Genomic DNA, 19,576 nt, shown 5'->3' with positions numbered 1-19,576 from the left:
TTCTTGTGGCATGCAATAAAAGTTTGTGGACACTTTGCTGCAGTTTTACACAAGACTTTAGGCTGCCAGCCTGAGCTGCCTTGCCCCATAGCTGGAAAACGGGGAGCTGAATCCCCTCCCCTGGCAAATGCAGAAGTGGTAGGTTAAGTCCAGCAAGCCAAAGAGTACAAGGTTATCAGTCTCTCTTCTCCCCCCCCCCCCCAACAATAAAAAATGGGAATATTTTACCTTATTGCTACAATTGTAAACACCAATGAGATTATATTATATTGGCAGATTACATAAATTTGGCAAAATGGTGAAGGAGCCAGCATGGGAACAAGACCAGTTCTACAAAACAATTAAATATATGATTGCATTAAGCATCAGAGTGCCCTACAGGAAGGAAGGTGAGCTCTGCTCTGCTTTGATGGTTTTCTCTTTCTCCCTCCGAAAATCTTAGTTCATAAAAGGCACTAAAGAGCATTTATGTCATTCTGGCAAAGAAACAGGATTTTTATTTATCCATTCTTAGACACAGCCACTGCACCACCACCCAAATATTCATGGGCCCAGGTTTTCCACTGGGTGTTCAAGAAACCTGAACGTCTCATATATAAGCAATGGTGCTGAGAACTCCTGAGGATTAGCTTGAGAGAGTTCTTACCCAGCTAAGCAGCCAATAGTCTCAGTTCCATGCCTAGATCCCATTTTCAGTTTTTCTCACTCACCTGGCCATTGGAATCCACTGTTTTCACTTCTCCAGCAGAACCGACAACAACACATCAAACATTTCTTCCAGATTCCATGGAATTATACAGTTCCAACCATATGTATCCCTTTCTTTCTGGTCCTGCTGGATCCTTAATCAAGCAGCAAATCTCTGCTGGATTAGTTTGTATCTAAGCAGTTCTGGTTCGGAAACAGACGGCTGCAGCCTTGTCGCAGCTTGTACGAAGTCCTCCATGGTTAGAGTTAGGTCTGAAGTCTCTGTGTCTAGCCCTGGAGAAAAAGAGCAAAATGGTTGCCAAAAAAGTTATTCATTTTAGACATGTCAGATGCTGCACACCCACAAACTGTTCCTGGGTATGCAAAATGGGGTGGGGAGCAGTGGAAAAATGCAAAAACTTCTACAAGTCTTTCAAGTGCAGAGAGAAACTCGGACAACTGTGAATAGTGCTCCAAAGTGCAAAACTCTCCCTAAGAGTTTTCACAGTGCACTGATTCTTTGCACTGGACAACATCTCATTTCCACAATGTTTTACCAAACGACAGAATCCTAACAGCTGGATCAAGACCCACTTATGCCAGTCTCTCATAGATATGCGTTTAACAGGTTCCCACCTCAAGCAAAGTCAGTTCAGTCCAATCCAGATAGCACAATTAGACCCCCACAAGTAACTCAACCTATTTTCCAAAGAATGTCTCAAGAACAGACCCAAGGGTGGCACAGGTAGCAGCAATACAGAAAATTCTGAGAGACGCATCACAGGGAAAATAATATATTCCACCCTCAGGTCTGAAATTACACCACAGCCTGTAAAAAGGAGGAGCTTTTCTATAGATCATTCCCATAAAAGGAGCCCAAGAACAAAGGAATATTTTACCCTTCCCGTTATTGCCTGCTAATTCCTCTCAATTACACACACCTTTGTCTGCCAAGTGTCCCAGAGGCTTGAGACCAATCCGACTTCCTACTCCACTATTTAGAACTGATCTTTGCTTATTGATATGCAAGTCCAAACAGAAGGACGTAAAGCAGTAATAGTTTTGCCAAACACTTGATCAAATGTTTATTTAAAATATTTGTATTCTGCCTTTCTACCCCATCACTGGAGATGGATGGACACAGTAAAGAGTTCAGTTATCTTGTTCACTGAATTAGATTCAAAGAAACAATGGCCCATGAAGAACATTTTTCTCTTTCCAGAACCTGTCCATCATTCCTGTCTTAACTGCCTGCTGTGCATTTTTCTTAGCAGATTTGAATCTAGCTGAGCTATGTCAGTTCCTTACCTTCCTCTATCCACGCCACTTTTCTTTTGATAGCAGACATCATGGCATCTGAGCAGAGTGCGTATATGTCTGCTCCCGTTAGCTGTACGGGACACTTGTCAAGGATACCAAGGAGACTGACGGAAGGATCCAGCTTAAACCTACCAAGGAAGAATATATCCAAGGCTTAGTATCAAAGAAAGATTGTTGTTAGACTGCAGCCCGTCTGAGAGCTGTGGACAGAAAGGAATAACCCCAAATCCCAGGTTCAAATGAGTGTGATCATAGAAATGTAGAGTTGGAAGGCACTCCGAGGATCATCTAGTTCAGGGTTTCCCAAACTCGGATCTTTAGCAGTTTTTGGACTGCAACTCCCATCATCCCTAGCTAGCAGGACCAGTGGTCAGGGATAATGGGAACTGTAGTCCAAAAACAACTAGATAGCCAAGTTTGGGAAATCCTGATCTAGTCTGACTCCCTGCAATTCAGGATCATGCAGCTGTCCCAAACGGGGTTCAAACCTGCAACCTTAGCATTATCAGCACCATGCTCTAGCCAACTGAGCTATCCAGGCCTAATGTGGCAAACACCAAATGAGAATTACCGGTCTCAAAATAGCACACACCTCTCTTGGGAAGATTTGCAGCCAATTTAACATTCACAGCTTTCTAAGATCAGAAACTTCATAGTGCAAGGTTGTCTGCTCTACTTTTCTTTTAACAAAAGCAGCAAAAGGAGGTGCTGATGCAGTGGGCTAAGCTATCAAGCCCAAATCAGCAGAGGCTGTTAATCCAGTTTTAACCTATACTGCAGTTCTGCTGCTTTCACCACTCCATAAAGAGTATAAGACAACCCTGCCGGATCAAGCCAAAGGCCCATCCCATTCTCACAATGGCCACCTAGATGCCTATGAAAAGCCTGCAGATCAGGACCTAAACACAGCATCTTTTAATTCCCAGCAACTGGAATGCAGAGGTATGGTGCTTCCAACAGTGTGGATAGAACATAGCCTTATCCTTCATGCATTTGTTACAGTAAATTGGTTTGCTTAAAACGGGAAGCAATCAAGCCTCATGCTCAAGAGCAGAAGGGAATGCACAAGGACAGCACTTATTCACAATTTTGCAGCCCATGATGTGAAAGATCTTCTGAATGCAAACCAGCAAGTTGCAGTTGTACTTAGCTGCTTGTAGGAGTGGAGGTACCACTTTGCACAGACTTCTCTTCCCCTGCGGAGTGAACAGCTATATACAAGGAATACTAAGGCCATGAAATATTGGGAATCACAGGGCTTTCGCTTTGTCACTACTTTTATTTTATGGTAGGCACTCACTTTCTGGTGATAGCATTTAGTACTTGCAGCTGAGAGTCTCGGTCTTCATTTATACCCACATAGACCAATTTATCAAATCTGCCAGGGAAACAGACAATAAAGAGACAAAGTGCAGTTGTCCAATATACATACATGCTATTCAGAAAACACACACAACCCCAAGAAGATCTGAGAACAGACTTCTATTGTTAGGCTGTGGAGCTTTTAATTCAATATAGCAAACATTTTCCAAGTAGCTCCACTCACAGTGTGCAAAGAAATGAGAAGAAAAAAGTGCAACCTTCAAGAAAGCCTGTGCCTGGCTCTGTGCATAACTGATACCTTCTACAATGAAGATGGGGGCTATTTTGACTAGGGCACTTGCCTAGGGCCCACAGGGGAAGTCATATTCATTTTCTATAGAAGTTAAAGGGGCCCTTTTTGGTAGCCTGCCGTGTCCCATGATTTCCACCTGTTTTTAGAATGATGTTGGTACTTTAAAACATTAGTAAATTTTATTAAGTTGTCTGCCAAGACCTCCAGCAATTTTCAAGTGGTCTACGGGGGGGAAAAACCTTTGAAAACTATTGCGCTAAATTAGAGCAAATGAATGCATCCAGCACCAAATAGGCAAGGAAGAAGCAACAAATTGTCTGTTATTTTGCGTGGAAAAGCACTTCAAGACCTCACTTTGGGCAGAGGATTTGTCTGCCAAAAATGTAACACAAACAGAACAGAAGGGACAGGCAACCTCTTAGTGCTTCACATCTTAACTTGCTTTCAAAGACTTGCAACAAGTGAGGGAGTGGGGAGTTAGGATACTACACTAATCTAACTTTGTCCTTGTCTCTACTGTAACTAAGTCATGGTACACACAAATGAAGTAATCACATCTTTTGTTTCCCTGTCTATATTTTAGATTTTAAGAGCCAGAGATCTGTTATACCTGTTCTTTGTAAAGTGCCACGTATATACATGTGGTGTGTGTGTGTGTGTGTGTGTGTGTGTGTGTGTAAAACCAATAATAGTGAGAATCATACCTGCCTGGCCGGAGCAATGCTGAATCTAGAAGATCAGGTCTGTTTGTAGCTCCAATAACGAAGACATCTCGAGAAGAATGAAGTCCATCAAGTTCTGCTAGTAGCTGAGACACCACTCTACCAAGGGGAAAAAGAAAAGATTTTTAAATGCCACAAATCCTAGTGCAGCCATTGAGAAAGTCAACTCATTACTCCAAACAGTACATACACAAAGCACTGGTTCAGATAGGTATGACCAAGCTCTTAAGCTCAAAAGTATTACTGTACTAGTTGCTATGCACCACTGAGAGGAAAACTACTTGCTTTGAACGAAACAGTTCTTAACAGACAAGGTAGGGCAATGGGGATGTGCAAGCAAGTCACTAACTTTGCAGAGTGAAGTAAGAATCAAAAATACAACTTTTCTTCTCACAGCAAGAGCATCACGTCTTGGAAGATTGGCAAAATCCAGTATCTTCCTATATCTCTCTAGAACTGTAAGGTCCCGCTTCTCACAAGAGGCAGACATTGATTCTAAGAATCTTAAAGATTCACCCTGCTTTACAAATTTCTCATCTGACCATTGCCGTATTCTTCTTGTTCAATGACCGAGTTATATTCTGCTTCAGGTGACAGAACAAACCAACATTTGGTTAGTGCTAGAGCCAAACTGGAGATTTTTATTATTTTGTGTTATATACTGCTTAACACCGTAGTCTCTAAGTGGTGTACAGTAAGGTTGCAAAAGATATAAAAAGATAAAATCAGTTTAAATTAACCATTAAAAATAAGAAAACTTAAATGCAAGCAGATATAAAAAAGGTCTGCACCAATTGCCAGAAGTTCAACTGGAAGGAAATCTATCTGATCTCAGCCGGGAGTGAGTTTTGACAGAAATGGACCCACAATACTGAACACCTGGCAGGTATGAGCCATGCATCTAAGTCATGGGGACAGACTGGGCAGGGATAGAAGGAATCAGGTGGTGCTCATGGTATCCTAGACACCAGTTGTTGCGGGCCTTCCATATGAATATAAAAACTTGGCCCAATGGCATAAGGGCAGCTAGTGCAAGCTTTGAAGCACCAAATGCCTAGGCAGGTATTAGGCATCAAATACCCAGGGAAGTTGATATGCCTGTGAAGGCAGTTTTTAGCTGGGATCCAGAGATGAAGTCATATTTTGCTAGTGCTTTATATATATATAGAGAGAGAGACATTTTGTTGAAGTTAACCTTGGTAGCAGGATCTGCTTTTTGTTCTATACATCAAAATACAAAAAGATTGCTGCATTAACATTAGCGGCTGCCTTGAATGCCTTGAATATCCCACATAGAAAGGTGGGATATTAAGATTTTCGATAAAATTTATTTTCACCCTTTCTATCTTCTAGAACTAAGCCCCAATGCAGAAAAAAATAGGATCATCAAAGCTAAGGTTCAGGGACCAAAGACAACCTGTGTGCCATCAGGGAGTGGGGCACCCCAGCCTTTATAGTGTTTATACATTTGACAGTGGGAGTCCAGGTTTTATGGAACACATCCAGATACCTCCGGCCTGCCTGGATCATTATACCAAGCATGGATAAAGGGGAAAAAAATCAAGAGTTTGCACGGAGTTTGCCACAGCAGGATGCTTACGCTTCAGCATTCCTTAACAGCAGCTGACAAGTGGCACTCACCGGTCCATTACACCACCGGAGTCGCCACTCCGCCCACGATTGGGTGCCAAGGAATCAAGTTCATCAAAAAAGATAATGCAGGGAGCAGCTGCCCTGGCTCTGGCAAACACTGATGAGAGAGAGAGAGGGAGGGAAAGAAATTAATGTGCATCTTGCAGAGTCGCGCTAAAGCCAGCAGCATACATAATGCATTCCTCTGCTCCACGTTGGAGCTCCACACTAACCTTCACGCACATTCTCTTCACTCTGCCCAACGTACATGTTGATGAGCTCCGGGCCCTTCACACTGAGAAAGAGAAAAGACAGGGCTGGTTATCCCGAGCTCTGCGCCCCAAGGCTCCCCTTATCCCTTTCTGCCACAGTGCCCACCTGAGGAAAGTCATGGTGCATTCAGTTGCCACAGCTTTTGCTAGCAACGTTTTCCCTGTTCCGGGAGGGCCATAGAGCAGAAGACCAGAGCGGCGAAGACCTAAAGATAGTAGCTCTGGGTGTTCTAAAGGAAGCTGAATGGTGTCCAAGATCTCCTTCTTCACTTCCTGGAGCCCACCAACATCTTGCCAGAAGACAGAAGGTATCTGCGGCGACAGGACAACCTTGCAACTCTTGCCAAGTCTACAACCCTATTTCATAAACCAAGACTTGCACTTTTTTCTTTTTACGGTGCTCTCAAGACACAGTCCCATAAACCCTTTGAGACCACAACACTCCCCTCTGCGCCATCCAGCGACTGCCACCGCTCTCACAGCATCCTCCTCCTGCTCCAAGGGGCAAGTGAAGACTGGTCTCATCTGGAATCATCCATGTTGCACCCTTAACTGCACTTTAGCTACCTTTAGTAGCTCTTCTCCCTTACGTACTCACTTACACCTTAATATCAAAAGGTGAAGCCCTGCTGCTTATTTCATGTATTGACAATGCATTATTAATTCATTTATATAACACCAAATCATAGGTAAAGGATGAAGAGGAAGAGGGTGGCTTACAGTTCTGATTGGAATTTTTCAAACACTTTCTGGCTCATAAAGTTGCTACTTTACAACGGACTCAATCACAAAAAATAGATTTCAGTGTACATGGACCAATTGTGCTTGTCTATATCTGGAAACTGTTTATGTTCAAACTGTTGCATGTTCAAAGATCAAAAACACAGTAAGGTTCCAAGTCCACAGTGTAATTGTTGGCAGAGAGCTGCCTTTCCAGTGTTGTAGAATTAGATTTTCTCAGTTATGAGGGCTTGCAAGACTCATTTATGTTGCCCATTCATTAGCTCCAACAATATCAGAATGAAAAACGGGATTATGTGGATTTCCTTGAGCCTTAAAGTGGTTCAAGGTTGAGTACCAATTAATGTGTTCCACAACCCCTGTCCGAAAAGGAAGCAGAAGATTCCTGTATTTTAATATAGTAAGATCTGCATGATTACACAGCTTTCCCCAGTTAATAGTACTACTACTAGTGGTAATGTTCCTTCCCAAGGACACCAACATTTTAGACACCATCTCTCTGGAATTTCCTACTGGGGGGGCGACTCTATTTGGCCCTGCAATTGTTAGTGAAAGGAGAGAAGTTTTGGGTTTTTTACACTTGAAAATTTACAGATTACTACTAAATTATTTTGTCTAAGCTTTGATAAGCACTGCTCCTTCCCTACTTCTTTATTACGTTTTTAACATTTATGACTGGATATTCTATTGATTTTAAACTAATGTATACCCTCAGTTGCGATTATGACTGAAATTTTATGAATAAAATTTGTGAAAGATCGCATAAGCACTGAGCTATCTAGTTAGTATGATTTAGTCATTGGAGCAAGAGGCGATGATAACATTCTCCACTTAATGGTAGCAGAGAGTTGCATGAGATCTCAGAGGGTGGTTTGTGGGGGGTTTTTAAATCAAGCTTCTTATTAGTCATACCTTTGGAGCTCCTATTGCTTGCGAATGAGCATCATGCAGCTTATCCAGTGCAACACCAAAATCTTCTGCTAGAAGAGGGAAGCCTGCAGCACAAAAATCATGTTCTTCCTCCTCACTCAGTCCCCCCAGGAAGCTGGCAAAGTGGAAACAGAAACAGCAAACTGTTTTCTGCAATCTTGATAATAATAAAAAGTTAATTGGACCACAGGTCTCCAAATTACAGGGCTGAGCTGGGTGCTGATGTGCCAAAGATAGGTGCCCTCAATTTTGATCATTTGCAGGGCACACCAACCAGCTGCACCACAAAGGTGTTTGAGAGCCCTGACAATCAGGTTCTGCTGTACTGCAGAAATGAAACAATCACTGAGAAGTCAGGCACAAAGTCAAATGCGCATCTGAGCAGGATGTTATCGCTCTACACTATATTGCTCTCAGATGAGCTTTGATGACTAAGGCTCAATCAGGCCTTAAGAGCGAGAGCAAAGTAGCTTCATTTCCCCTTCACTGACATTGCCTTGCAGCCCAATCTGACTGGCTCTGATACCATCAGGGATAGTATAGTGAAAAGGAATTCAGTTGCCCTATTTAAGCTGATAAATTGCTCCAAAGTGGCAGTAGGCGAAGGAACTATGGTTGGAAGCAGGGAAGAGAAACAGTGCAAAAACAGAAGGTTCCTGTGGGGGTGGGGATTCTCTATCCTTTTTCACCAAAAAGTCTTAAGAGTCACTGGGGCTCTATCAAATGCTGCCACAGTAAGTTTCCAAAGACAAATCTTTTCGGTCATTTTACTAAGCCACGACCCCATGGACACATGCAAACTGGAGAGGGTGGACTCTTTGTACTTGCTCCTTGTGCTATTCCCTCCTGACTCCTGGCACCTCAGGTCTTGAAGATCACAAACCGGCATGCCTCCCTTATCCCATTCACAGTTAGGAAACCTAAATCTCATCTTCCAAAGTGTATAAAACATTTGCAGCGATCACCTGAAGGCTTACAAATCACCAAAAAGTCTCCTCCAGTACCTTGAATTCTGGATCCTTGCACAGGCTGCACGGCTGCTGTGGGAAAGCAAAGTGCAGAAGTCTCCCAGAACGAAGCCCTGCAAACATGGAACAAGATGCTAGTAGTGGAGCAATTCCCAAGGCAAGCAGAGAAAGCATTCTGAAATAAGACCCCTTAAGGATAAGGATGAAGAGGTTTAATTCTCTACACAGAAAAATCTGGGGAAATCCTTCTGTACCCATTCCCTCAAGCTATGTGAGCACACCACTGAAGTAATGGAGAATGCTACTGCAGGCAGGTTTATATTGGTTTGCAAGGGCCTCCAAGCCCTCCTAGCAAAGGCAACCAAGATACCTATATTTGTGTAATACCGGCTATCCATAGGCCAGAACTCAAGTCAAATAGCTACATGAGCTTGACCACATTCCCAGTTTACATACTGTAGATAATTCTTTTTGATAAGTCTTTTCCAGGGAATCTGACTTGGGGCCTAAAGTAGTGAGATCCAGCACTCTGTATTCCTATTTGGGTCATGCTGCTTGCATAAAAAAGAAGCAATTCCTGGGAAGGGCTGCAGCTCAGTGGCATAGCATGGCTTTGCATAAGAAGGTCCCAGGTTCAATCCCCAATGTCTCTAGCTAGGGCAGGGAGAGGCCCTGGTCTGGAACCATGGAGAGCTGCTGCCAGACAACACTGGGTTAAAAGGGACCAATGGCCTGGTTGTTCTTTCCTACTGCAAGGTGATCCTTCAGCACTAGAAGAAATCACACACTGTGGCAACTAAGCTCCCCTTGTAACATTGACTAGGCTGTCCTGCCGTTTGGGATGCAACTCACCGCGCTTTGCCGGGCTAGCTTAGTCAGGCTCACTTCTTTTCCCAAAGGCAAGCCCTCTGTCAGCATGCTTAGAATGGCCTTCCTCTGCTCCTCAGACGGTGCTTCGATTTTCAGGTCATGAAGGAAAGCCGTCTGCAAGTCCGTAGGGACATTCCCAAGCCTGGTCGTTGTTCCTACTACCAGGACAGGATAACTAGTGAGAAAACACACAGATGAGCCATGAATATTTCAGCCAGGGTTGAGAACACAATGCTGGATCCAGCAGGGCTCTTCTTAAGTGCTTACGAGAAAATCGCAGTTAGAATATAAAGAAGGCCCCACTCTATATTGATAATACACCGTGTGTATTACACCGTAATACACCGTGTAATACACCGTGTGTATGCTCACCATGTGAGCAGTGATCCAAAATTTCAATATCACACAGCCAGAGAAGAACTACTCAATTGACTGCTAGGTTGTAGAATCAGGCACACCATAGTGATAGCCATCCTTCAGAAACAAAACACCAGAAAATCCTAGTGTGACGATCCATACCTAGTACTTGCCTCTCTGTCCAGGAGAAGGTGCCGTAATGCAAGAATTACTCGGGAGTCCTCCCCAAGTCCATCACGATCTCTTCCCAGCAGCTCTATATCTTTCATTAGCAGGACACAAGGGCTATAGACCTCAGCCTGTGAGAACGCAGCATGCAGTTTTGCTTCTGTGGATCCACTGGTGTCACCACACAAACTAACACAATCCACCTACAGGAAGCCAGGGGACAAAGATATGTTGAGGACTGCATTGCAAAAATATTTGAAGAATACATGCAGGGGAAATGGCTTCAGATTCTGCTGATCTAGACTAGTTTATTCCTTGGACACATTTTTAACCTACAACCATACAATAACCTCTTTTACAACTGTACATGCCCACCATTTTCCTGTAGACATCTTTAACAGGTGTGAGGATGGGAGAATTTTAGCAAGTGCAGACTATCCTATATGGGTAAGAAAAGCTGTATCAGGCTTCCTCCCATCTTACCACTTTCAGATTGTTGCTTTCTTATGATTGGTATATAACTTTCACAAAAATTAAAGACAAATACAATTTGGTGGCCTCTCAACTGATACAACCCAGCAGTTGAAGAACAATATTACAGATAGGGGTAATTTTAATTTTTTAAGGCTATAGAAACAGTGTCCTGTTGTTTTCCCTGTGCTAAAGCAAGATTTCAAACAAATGGAATACTTGATTAAAAAATGCCTTCATAGGGAAGAAAAAGCAGTGGAAGCAGCACAGAGCTACAGTGCGGTGTCATCAATTGGTGGATAAACATATCCTGATCCTCTGAAGGTGGGAGTTTTGAGAGAAGACCCAGAAGTCCAAAACTGCCTCTTATTTCAGAGATGCATGCATTTAGAAAGAAGTATCCTTTATAAGGAAATTATAAAACCCCTATTATTCCTTGTAAGCACTCCCACCAGCAGAAGCACTCTGCATTCAGGTAAGATGCCCAAATTGGAAGGGGCAAGAGACAAATACAATTCACCCTCAGCTAAGAGGGAAAGAGGACAGATGTAGGGTGAAGAAGGAATATGCAATGCCAGAAGTTCTCTATGGAGAAACCACTTTTCTCCACTGTCCCTGAGTGGCAATTTGGGGTCACAAAAGCAAAAAGAGAACATTGCTATTTGTAAGTAGCACTGCATTCTTTCAAGGCCATTTTCCAGATGTTAAATGACATAAAAAAATCAAATGGAAGGCTCAGACAAACTACCTTGAACAAATGGAGATTGAGGCGGCTACAGGCAGCTCTGACAGCTGTCAGTTTCCCCACACCACTGGGTCCTGAAAGAAGAATGCTTCCAGCTCCATTTAGTAGAGTCCCCCTAGAACACAAAAACCAGCAACTTCATTAATTAGTATTACAAAAGAAGAAAGCAAAAGAGGGAGTCTGCAGCACAACCACATAAACAAACGGGGAACCGGGCAGAGGGCCTTCTCAGTAGTGGCACCCTCCCTGTGGAACACCCTCCAGATGTCAAGAAGATAAAGAACTATACAACTTTTAGAAGACATCTGAAGGCAGCCTTGTATCAGGAAGTTTTTAATGTCTGATGCTTTATTATGTTTTAATATATGCTGTAAGCTGCCCAGAGTGGCTGGGGAAACCCAGCTAGTTGGGTGGGGTATAAATAATAAAAATAATTAATTATCTGTTGTTGTTGTTGTTGTTGTTGTTGTTTTGTTGTTGTTGTAAAAAGAATTGTTGTTGTTGTTATAAACTCACAATGTGAGGTCCCAAAGGTTCAATGAGAAATTGATTTCAGGCCCCACTGTCACAGGAGCACCTTGAATGAACAACACTTAAATGTGGCACGGTCCAGAACCAGAAAAATCCTACCACCCCATAACCAAAGTAATAATACTGAATTCCCAAAATCTATCAGTAAATGGCAACAGCTACATGCAGCACAGACCCAGCCCCCAAAGCTATCTGCAGCTATGTATTATGTGGTAGAATTAGGTCGAGTCAGCTGACTTACCTACTGTGTAAGTGTGGCCCAAGAATATCACAAAGCTGTTTCACTATGTTGCAGAGTCCAGCAGGAGATAAACTATTCCAAAACCCATGAGCATTTTGAGACGGGAAAGATGGGACAGCACTGTTTGTTGAACCAACCTACAAAAAACGGGAAATGATAATTACCTGATATGAATATGTCTTCTCAAATCACTCAAATACTCTTTAGAGCAGTGATGGCCAAACTTGGACCTCCAGCTGTTTGGGACTACAACTCCCATCATCCCTAGTTAACAGGACCAATGGTCAGGGATTGTGGGAATTGTAGTCCCAAAAACAGCTGGAAGGCCAAGTTTGGCCCTCACTGCTTTAGAGCAAAGGTAGCTGTTTAAATGACTGATCAGGTCCCTGGAAGTCCTACCACATTTTAATAGAAGAGAAATATTTTTTTCCTGTTTTGCAGCAAAGGAAAACAGGTGTTAAAAAGTTGGGATAAATGTGTTCCACTTCAACATTACATCTCTCTCTGAATTTTGTATGCAATGCCCTAACCATTATTTATATTTTTATATGTATTATACTCAAGAGCTCTGATGTCAGCACTAGAATATGCTATTTACCTAAAACACTTTTTAAACCTTACCAGAAATAAAGACGTGTTCTGAGTGTCGGCCAGGTACCCCAGGCTCTGCTCTTTTTCGTCTGCTGCTACTATCTTTTTTACCTTGAAGTAGAGGTCTGGCCATCTGAATGAATAATAATAATAATAATAATAATAATAAATTTTATTTATACCCCGCCCTGTCTGAAGAGCAAACAGGCTAAAATTCCAGTACCAAATGCATTGGTTAAATGAGGAATCAATAGAAAATAACTGGAGTATTTATATGAAAAAATATACTTTGCAAAAGCACAAGCTTTAGGTAGTTCTATGGATTTTTTCCTCAATTGCTATTTTTCTCCAAAAACACCAGCATTTACCATTTTCTGAAATTAAAGAACAGCCCCTAACATCACAGGACTTCCTTAGGTATAAAGCCACAATCTGCAAGACTATAATAATGGTACCATCAATCCAGGGTAAACAAGCTTCTGATTTTCCAGGACAGCTCTCCCTAGGCATTTAACCCAAACCAATAGAGGCTACTTCAATCAGATTTTTTAGTAAGCAGACTGATAACTGCAAAATGACAGATCAATTAGCTTTAACAAAATGGAAAACATACCTAGAGAACTTATCTGAATTTCCTTCTAAGAACTCAGGATGCCCGACTGTTGGAATACACAGAATATCTTCCTCCTGGACTAGCCTGCAACAAAACAGTCATGGTGATACATGTGTTATCAAACTAAAGGAAGGGAGAAAAATCTGTGTGACAATGCAATAGTCTGAAAAGAAGCAAGGGAGGCCATCAGAAATATTTCAAGTGTTTAATACCCTGCGGCAGACAGATATGTGGTCTAACTAGCAATTTTAATTTTTGTCATGAACAGAAAGTGCTGAATGAACTTGTATGCCTCAAAAACAGAGGCCTCTTCACTGTACTGCCAGCATTTGGTGTGAAAAAGGAATCACCAGATGGAGAAACCTTTCTGCACAAATGCAGTAATATATAACTTGCCTGTTAAAATCGTATTTAAATCAATTTGTTACAAAGCATACAGAAAAAGTGAGGGGGGATGAAACATAGTGGGGGACTGTAACCTTAACATGGTATTTGTTACTTACATTATTTTTGTTTATAAAGACATCTATACTGCTTTTTAGGACAATTGTCTTACAAACCAATTCACATTAAAAAAACCAATCAGTAAAATATTACGGTAAAACTATAAAATCTCATTAGATTCAATGAATAAATAAAACTACAATTAACACTGAAAAAATAGCTGATAATTTGGTCCAACATCACATTTCATTCTCCCAAGGCCATTCCTTTAAAGAGTGTGTCTATAAAGCATGTTTAAAAGAGATCAGGTTCTGAGCTTGCTTAATTTTCACTGGAAATATGTTCTATGAGTTATTTTGCATTAACCAGCTTTCAGTCCAGATCTTGGACCACAACTCTCAGCTGTGATTAGCACCACTGGCCACTGAATAAGAGAGGAAAGTTGAGGGGGTTGGACTAGATGACCCTCAGGATCCCTTCCAACTCTACAATTCTATGATTCTGTGAAATGACTGTGAAATGTACTTGGCATACAGACCCCACAAAGACAGGCTTAAGATCACAATGCTACTGCAAACGTTTTTAAGAGTTCTCTCAGCTGGCACAACCAATATATTTCACTGATTTAAGACAGATATTCTAAATATTTCCAGAATCAATACTTTACTTGTCCACTTATAATGTTTAAAATGCCTAAGCAAGCTTCTCAAATGTGGCACATGGGCAACAAGCCCATGTCCTGCTAACTGTGTGCTCGTGCAGTAAGTAAGAAGCACAGTAACAAGATTATCCCTTGATCTCATAAAGAGGGATGCAGAGGTTAAGTTATTGTCTTTACTGAAACGCTAACCTGGGAGTTTGAAAGTGTTGGTAGAGAATTTGGTCATATACTCCTGTGATGCTGTAGGCTGGTGAGGACACAATCTCTATGTGTAGCTCCTTGGCAAAGGGCGGCACAGATAGCAAGGACCGACTTCCTTTTAACTCCTGCGCACCAGCAGCTTCCCCATATCTCTACGGAGGACAAACAACCCTATTCCATTTTAATTCCACTACACAAAATTAAAAACTAGGAGATTAGGACAGAACAATCTTTTTTAACTGCAGTAACCTTTGAGTACCAGGCCTAATTTTTCCCATCCCATAATAGGTTAGCGAAAACCCAATTTTCCAGTCACAAAGGTGTTTTAAACCTTTTAATTTCATTATCCCCGCTTTAACATCATTGTTACAGTCTGTAATTGTTCCATTTCATTCCCCGCTAACTTCACTGCCTACATTTTCACCCTCTGCCTTACAAATATGAGTATCTATATCTGCCAGTTTCCTGATAATGTTTAATACATGTGATTAGTTTACTCCAGTCCAGGAAAGCTTGTACCACAATAGGTTGGTTAATTTTTTAAGGTGCCACACAGCAAGATTGCTTCTTTGACACTAGACTAACTCAGTGGCAGATGTTTTCATTCATTCAGTACATATCTGCGTATGGAACAGGAGCTCCAATCTCTGTTGGTAATTCTGAATATACAACTAGGGGGTGGTAGTTTTTCCAGAAGCATTCCAGCCTGGAGTTAAGGGTGAAATTTTCAATGCATAAATCAAGTAAGAAAGGAATGATGTATCTGAAGGGGAAACACCATCTCTAAATGCAAGATAAAGCTCTATGATGTTCATAAAAGTGGAAAGAAGATAAAGATGAGGGTTTGTTATGCAATCCTGAATACAGAACTAACTTTACCCAAGCAGTCACACGCCTGTTACCTTTGGGTCTATACACCGGCATAATCACACAAGATTTTTTAAAATTGTATACAGATAGAGATCCTCCCCATGCTGCACTTCAGAAGTTCCCAAACTTCCACTTTAGAGACTCTCAGTTCATCTCTAACTGCAGAATCAAAGTCCACCACATCTTCACAACAACCTGTGCATGCTGTCATGACAAACTCATGATCTTGTCTTTCACTTTTAATCCTCATGGCTGTTAACAACAGTGCAAAGACCTGCAGCTTCCCTCAACCCACCCCAATATTGAAGCTAAGACCCTACTGAGCCCTAACTAGCTTATAAGTTAGCATGCTATGCTTTAAGGAGTCATTCTGCTAAGCACATCCTTTACAATATAGGCTAGGCTCCACAGATAACTAAAGACTCTTTACAGATGCTATAGAACTACACTACCACTGTAATCCTGATGTGGCAACTACCTCTTCTTGCTCTATGGCATTTGACACAAAGGTATGCAACCACACTTTCCCCTTATATAACCACAACTCTATTGCAGACAAGCCCCATCGTGCTAATAGTCCAATTTCCACATACCAAACAAGCCACACCAAAGGAGATAATGCAACTTTACCCTTGCGGGGGGTGGGGGTGCCATTGGTCAGATTTACGGGCATTATTCTCCCTCCAGACAGGAGGTTTTGCATTCAGTTCCCAGATGTGTGAGGTGGGCATACATTTGATAAAAAGACTATAGTCAGTAGTTTTGCCTGCTGAAACATCTGGGGGTCGCACCCAGCTGCTGGGTGACCTTGGGCTAGTCACACTTCTCTGAAGTCTCTCAGCCTCACTCACCTCACAGAGTGTTTGTTGTGGGGGAGGAAGGGAAAGGAGATTGTTAGCCGCTTTGAGACTCCTTAGGGTAGTGATAAAGCGGGATATCAAATCCAAACTCCTCCTCTTCTCAGTCCCAGCAGGCAGAACCGTGGTAGTTTGAAAGCTGCCCTACATGGTGCGAGGCAGCTTCCCACGCTCAGCACCTGTTTTCCCAGCTGGGCGCCTCATTCTGCACAGGTGCCACCCACCTGGATTTTAAGGAGCGCGCCTTCCAGAGGGTCGCAGGACAGGTTGAAAGCCAAGGTGGCGGGGAGCAGCGCCCTCTCGTGCGGAAAGGCGTCCTCCTCGGCGGCCCGGCGTCGCCTGTCCTCGGCGAGGGAGAAGTACCACCGGGGGTCGAGAGCTCGCACGGTGGCCAAGTGGCGGGAGCCGCCTTCCGGCCTCGACACGGACACCCACTCCCCGTGGAAAAGGCCCAGGCTGCGCAGGCCGCCGCGGGTCACCCACAAGGTCTCGCCGGCCTCGCCTCCCCACAGGGCTGCGTGGCCCCGCTCCGCCTTCACCAGCCGCTCCCCGCCGTGCGCCCACGCAGATACCAGCGGCGGCGGCGGCTCCCCGCTCCGCTCCCGACTCTCCCCGCCGCCGCCGCCGCCCTTCAGTTCAGTCACGGCCAAGCGGGTGCCGGCGCCCAGCAGCCCTTGCAGGGCCGGCCGGGCCTCCAGCACCAGCAGCCCCGAGCCCGGCAGCGTCTCCCCGCGCCGCACCAGGACGCTGGAGCCCGAGGCGGCCGCGGGGCGCGGAGCCCGCCCCGCCCCTGCCGCCCCCAGCAACACCCAGCCTAGCAACGGCGGTCTCCTCACGGGCCAGACCCGCACGCGGCTCCCCGCCGCCAGGCCCAGCTGCCTCAGGAAGGCCCGGCCCAGCCACAGCTCCGGCTCCGAGGCCGCCTCGGCCTCCAGCAGCGCCGCGCACAGCAGCACCGGCTGCGCCTCAGACCCCGCCGGGCGGACGGCCAGCACCAGAGGACCGCCCGCCGAGGCCGCCGCCGCCACCGAGGCCCATTGCCCGTCGGCCGGGGCCACCAGCAGCCCCGCGGCCGCGGGCAGGTCCTGCGGGGCGGCGTCGCCCAGGCTGCGCAGCACCGCCACCGCCATAGAGAGGCCCTCAGAGCGGCGGGGAGGAAGCTTCCCGGGAGGACCACAGAGAGAAGGCGCAGGAAGGAACGCCCCTTCACGGGCACTTCCGGCCCGAGTTTGGAAAACGCCCAATGAGAAAGTAGACGTGCGGATAACTAGAGATACGAGCGTCTAGAGTGGCGCCGCTGGCAGGGGTGGGCTCACGGCGGACGCACAAGAGCGCTCTTCCCTTTCCGCGGTTTCCAGCAGCTGTCGCTCGGAAGCATTTCTGCCTCCCGACCGTGGCACAGCCACCACGCAAAGAAGAGGGGCTTTAGGGGTTCTTCCTAGGTCATGTCCTCTTCCTAAGCCACAGGTCCTGCTCTAGATGGCTTTGGCTGTTTGGAAGGCACCCTAGAATCATGCTAATTACTGTTTGCTTGCTTGGATGGGCAGAGAGGGCATGTAGAAACCTGACACTTGTGTGCTTGGGACGTGGCCCCTTGTAGAAAGGGAAAAACCCCATCCATTGATCTGCCCACTTTTGCCTCTGGTCTTGCTCACCACTGGTGTGCAGCCTCCAGGAAGTTGCTCATCCAAGAATGTAGCCCTTGGAATTAAAAGGGTCACCCCTTCACTCAGTGTAGAAGAGAAAAGTGCATTCTATGCAACAAGAGGAAATTCTTGTTTAAGGTTTTTTGTTAAGAAGTTGATGGCTTTTCAGTAGCGCTAGACTGGTATTTATAGATTGGTGTATGGAAGTGAGAGCTGGACCATAAAGAAGGCTGATCGCCAAATAATTGATGCTTTTGAATTATAGTGCTGGAGGAGACTCTTGAGAGTCCCATGGACTGCAAGAAGATCAAACCTCTCCATTCTTAAGGAAATCAGCCCTGAGTGCTCACTGGAAGGCCAGATCCTGAAGCTGAGGCTCCAATACTTTGGCCACCTCATGAGAAGAGAAAACTCCCTGGAAAAGACCCTGATGTTGGGAAAGATGGAGGGCACAAGGAGAAGGGGATGACAGAGGACGAGATGGTTGGACAGCGTTCTCAAAGCTACCAGCATGAGTTTGACCAAACTGCGGGAGGCAGTGGAAGACTGGCGTGCTCTGGTCCATGGGGTGACGAAGAGTCGAACACGACTAAACAACAACAACAAATTTACAGTGGGGAGCAGCACTTGGCATCTTCTTTCCAGAGTTTTATTTTTAATTTATAAATATTGTTATATATACTTAACGTGATCCTGTTTTAAATGATAATGGACTAAACTTACCTTAGTCCGGTATGCCACACTCTCCACAACACCTCCTTCTCCAAATGTTTTTTCCCCCAATAACACTGTAAGAGTTTTCTGCAGTTATTTAAAGAGCTGGGCTGGGTATAGGCAAACTAAAACAAACTCCTAGCAATAGTTGAATCAAACCTGAATCCCTGTGAAATGCTGCTGTTCATGGCAGAGAATACCGGTGAATTGTTTATGGAATCAGAACTGAATGCTTTTATTGTGTTTTGCAATGCGGCCTGATCCTGTACATAATTTCTCAGCGGTAAGCCCCATATTTCAATGAGACATACAAGCATGTAAGTTACCATAGGACTGCAACCATAAAAGCCAATAATTGCCCTCTGTGCTCATTATTGCCCATCATGAATATCTAAAACCAGGTGCTGAATGTAACTGAAGCCTCATGTACTTGTATATCCAGGACTAAAAAGGAAAATATATGTGCAGTTTGAATCTGGCCAAAGAGAGCTCCAGGGGAGCTGCTGTTTCTTCTGTGGACTGATGCTGCTTTAGAATTACTAGAGTCCCCCTGTGTTCCTACTTGCTGCCCACCTGATCAACCTAGGCAATTGTAAATAAATATATAGGGTTGGGGGTTTTTTTTGGTTTTTTTTAAATACCACAGGTTTCCTGTACTCCCTTTCCCAACAATAGACATTATTCTGTAAGGTTGTTCTGGAACTTCTTA

The 19,576-nt window shown here is 44.2% G+C and overlaps 1 protein-coding gene across 1 annotated transcript; it reads right to left on the bottom strand.

Moving 5' to 3' along the window:
• Window positions 1-474: 474 nt before the first annotated feature.
• Window positions 475-17,652, bottom strand: PEX6 (peroxisomal biogenesis factor 6). The gene is made up of 17 exons (XM_080998130.1): window positions 16,732-17,652; window positions 14,769-14,932; window positions 13,475-13,558; window positions 12,892-12,994; window positions 12,271-12,407; window positions 11,502-11,613; window positions 10,277-10,485; window positions 9,740-9,932; window positions 8,924-9,000; window positions 7,902-8,034; window positions 6,355-6,560; window positions 6,210-6,271; window positions 5,986-6,094; window positions 4,327-4,443; window positions 3,308-3,385; window positions 1,996-2,135; window positions 475-981 (listed from the first exon to the last, which is right to left on the bottom strand). The coding sequence occupies exons 1-17, from the start codon at window positions 17,635-17,637 to the stop codon at window positions 848-850; spliced, it is 2,964 nt and encodes a 987-aa protein (XP_080854256.1). The 5' UTR covers window positions 17,638-17,652; the 3' UTR covers window positions 475-847.
• Window positions 17,653-19,576: the final 1,924 nt, after the last annotated feature.

This window comes from Podarcis pityusensis (genome assembly GCF_964106645.2).
Source record: "Podarcis pityusensis genome assembly, chromosome: 3".
NCBI classification, from domain to species: Eukaryota; Metazoa; Chordata; class Lepidosauria; order Squamata; family Lacertidae; genus Podarcis; species Podarcis pityusensis.
The sequence above is the reverse complement of the archived record's forward strand: the minus strand, read 5'-3'. Positions and strand labels throughout refer to the sequence as shown.